Raw genomic sequence first — 2,328 nt, forward strand, 5'->3', positions numbered from 1 at the left:
CTGTTTAATCAATTTAATACCACCTCGATCCCAACTGTGCTCAACTCTTTTGTGCTTGTAAATGTTTCCCGAAATATTCTGCTGGCATATATCGCACCAAACCATTTTGCGTTTCCTGTTTAAATTATAAAATAATTGTTGATATAAAAAATGTTAAACTGAGAGTGAAGAGCGATTGAGGTTAGAATATCACGAAAATGTGCATATGATTCTAAACGTTCTAAACTCATTTATTGGTTTTTTTCTCTCTGCTTTACATTTCTTGTTACTGTAAAATCACTTTTCAACAATTTATGAAATCGTATTCAATCTAAACACAATAAAATCACAAAATAACTTACAGTTTGCACACAAAAATTTAATTTTTTTCAACTAATAGGAACTCTCGCAAAATTGCGTTATGAAAATAATGTGTTTACGGTTTTGACAGATTATTAATGTCAACGTATACGTATACGTAAACACTTTCTCCACATTGTGGAGAAAAAAACAGATATGTGGCATACCAAGAGATGGTGTTGTATGTTATGAATCTTTTTTCATTGTTTGACATCAGGGGGGGTTGGAATTAATTGTCCAATCTATTGTCAATATATAATGAAAAATAATTTCTACAATCGAATCACTTATCGCAAAATGGTACAAAACTAAGCAGTGAAAGCAACATGTCACCAACGAAATCTTAAACATTTAAAATAGGCAATGGAGTTATGATATGTCAATAACAAAACATCTTCGGTTGTTATTAATGTGATCGATGATTACGATTTTTCTCACTTAGATTGTTGCCATTCATCAAACAAAAACTATTTTTCTATCTATTGGATTTGAGAGAGTGTATTTCTTTGTAATTTATTCTGAAAAACTTCGATTTAAAGAAAACCGAATAAAAAACAAATAAGCAAATCCATATTTAACCGAATAAACATTTTTGCAATTTGAAGTGAGTTATCAAAAATGTATACTATTTGATAAGATACGAAGTTAATGAACCCTAATAAAATGTTGATCTTAAAAAGAGCTATTGAAGCTATTAACGCTACTGACGTTTCATGATTTATTTAGAAAAAACTGATTCGAGTGATTTGAACATCTATCTAAAATTGTATAAGCACATTCTACTCAAAAAATATCAATGGAAACTATAGAACCAAGTGTATTAGTTACCGATAAAGGTATATATTAAATTCGAATAATAAAATGATGGCAAAATATGTTGTCAATACATCGTTTTGTTTCATTTAAAAAGTTCAGTTGTTCAATTGTATTCATTTAAGGTCGAAAAAATTCATTGCTTCCAGCGCTCTATTAGTGCTCTTCATCACCGAAAAGCTGAAAAAAGATGAAAATGTTGCAACTACACAATTTCATGCGTTCACAATGTTGGTGTATTTTGCAAACATATTCGGTGGCATCCTAAGTGATAATTGGCTGGGAAAATTTAAAACAATGTTTTACTTGTTGTTGATCTATTGCACTGGTATTATTGTGTTGGATGTTGCTGCGTTTCCAACTATTGGTATTTCACGTGAAAATCTTTCGTACATCGGTTTGTTACTTATGGCTTTTGGCGCAGGTGGTATTGTTCCATGCGAATCGGCATTTGTTGGCGATCAATTCAAACTTCCCGAACAGGCTAACTATATGACAAAGTTTTTTTCCATTTATTATGCAATCATAAATGCTGCTGCATTGGTTTCAATGACCGTTACACCAATGTTGCGAGCAAAATTTAAATGCTTTGGAGATGATGATTGCTATTCGCTTGCATTTGGAGTATCCGTCAGTTTTTTGATCACAGGAATTGGTAAATTGTATAAATTTTGTGTCGTGTTCGTGATAACAGCTCAGCTACAGGTAGTTTATGTGTATTTCTTATGGTTCATGGGCACATATGGGTGGTCTAAGTGCAGTTTGAATATATCTCATGGGACAAGATCCTTTCCATGAGATGGTTTTACGTTGGATAAAATCAACTTTTGTCGGCAAAAATCTTTGCCGTGCCCAACTGTGAAACATATGTCCACAACTACAATATTAACGTCTATTTAAAAGTGAACTTGCGGCTGGGAAATTAGATCGAATATAAATCTGATTTTTTCAGATTCACATATATTTAAAACTCAAAATTATTGGTTTACTTGACCTTTACTTTCAGTTTTATTCTTATCTGGTAAAAAGTGGTACACAAAAAATAAAGCATCTGGAAATTCAATGTTTCAAGTCTTCAAATGTATAACGGTAAGACATTTTTGTATTTTTTTTTAAATATTCTTAGTGTTTAGTAAATCAGTATTCAATTCGCTATTGATTTCCTTTACAGCATGC

At 31.5% G+C, this 2,328-nt stretch overlaps 1 protein-coding gene across 1 annotated transcript; it reads left to right on the forward strand.

The window, feature by feature from the left end:
* Positions 1 to 1,135: 1,135 nt before the first annotated feature.
* LOC116350527 (peptide transporter family 1-like) lies at positions 1,136 to 2,241 on the forward strand (the record flags this gene model as incomplete). The annotated part of the gene is made up of 3 exons (XM_031782332.1): positions 1,136 to 1,175; positions 1,250 to 1,807; positions 2,159 to 2,241. Coding segments are annotated over exons 1-3 (681 nt in total), but the record flags the coding sequence as incomplete, so codon positions are not given.
* Between the last annotated feature and the right edge of the window lie 87 nt (positions 2,242 to 2,328).

The sequence above is a fragment of the Contarinia nasturtii genome, unplaced genomic scaffold, assembly GCF_009176525.2.
Source record: "Contarinia nasturtii isolate CC-2019 unplaced genomic scaffold, AAFC_CNas_1.1 Cnas_scaffold_4272, whole genome shotgun sequence".
In the NCBI taxonomy this organism is placed as follows: domain Eukaryota; kingdom Metazoa; phylum Arthropoda; class Insecta; order Diptera; family Cecidomyiidae; genus Contarinia; species Contarinia nasturtii.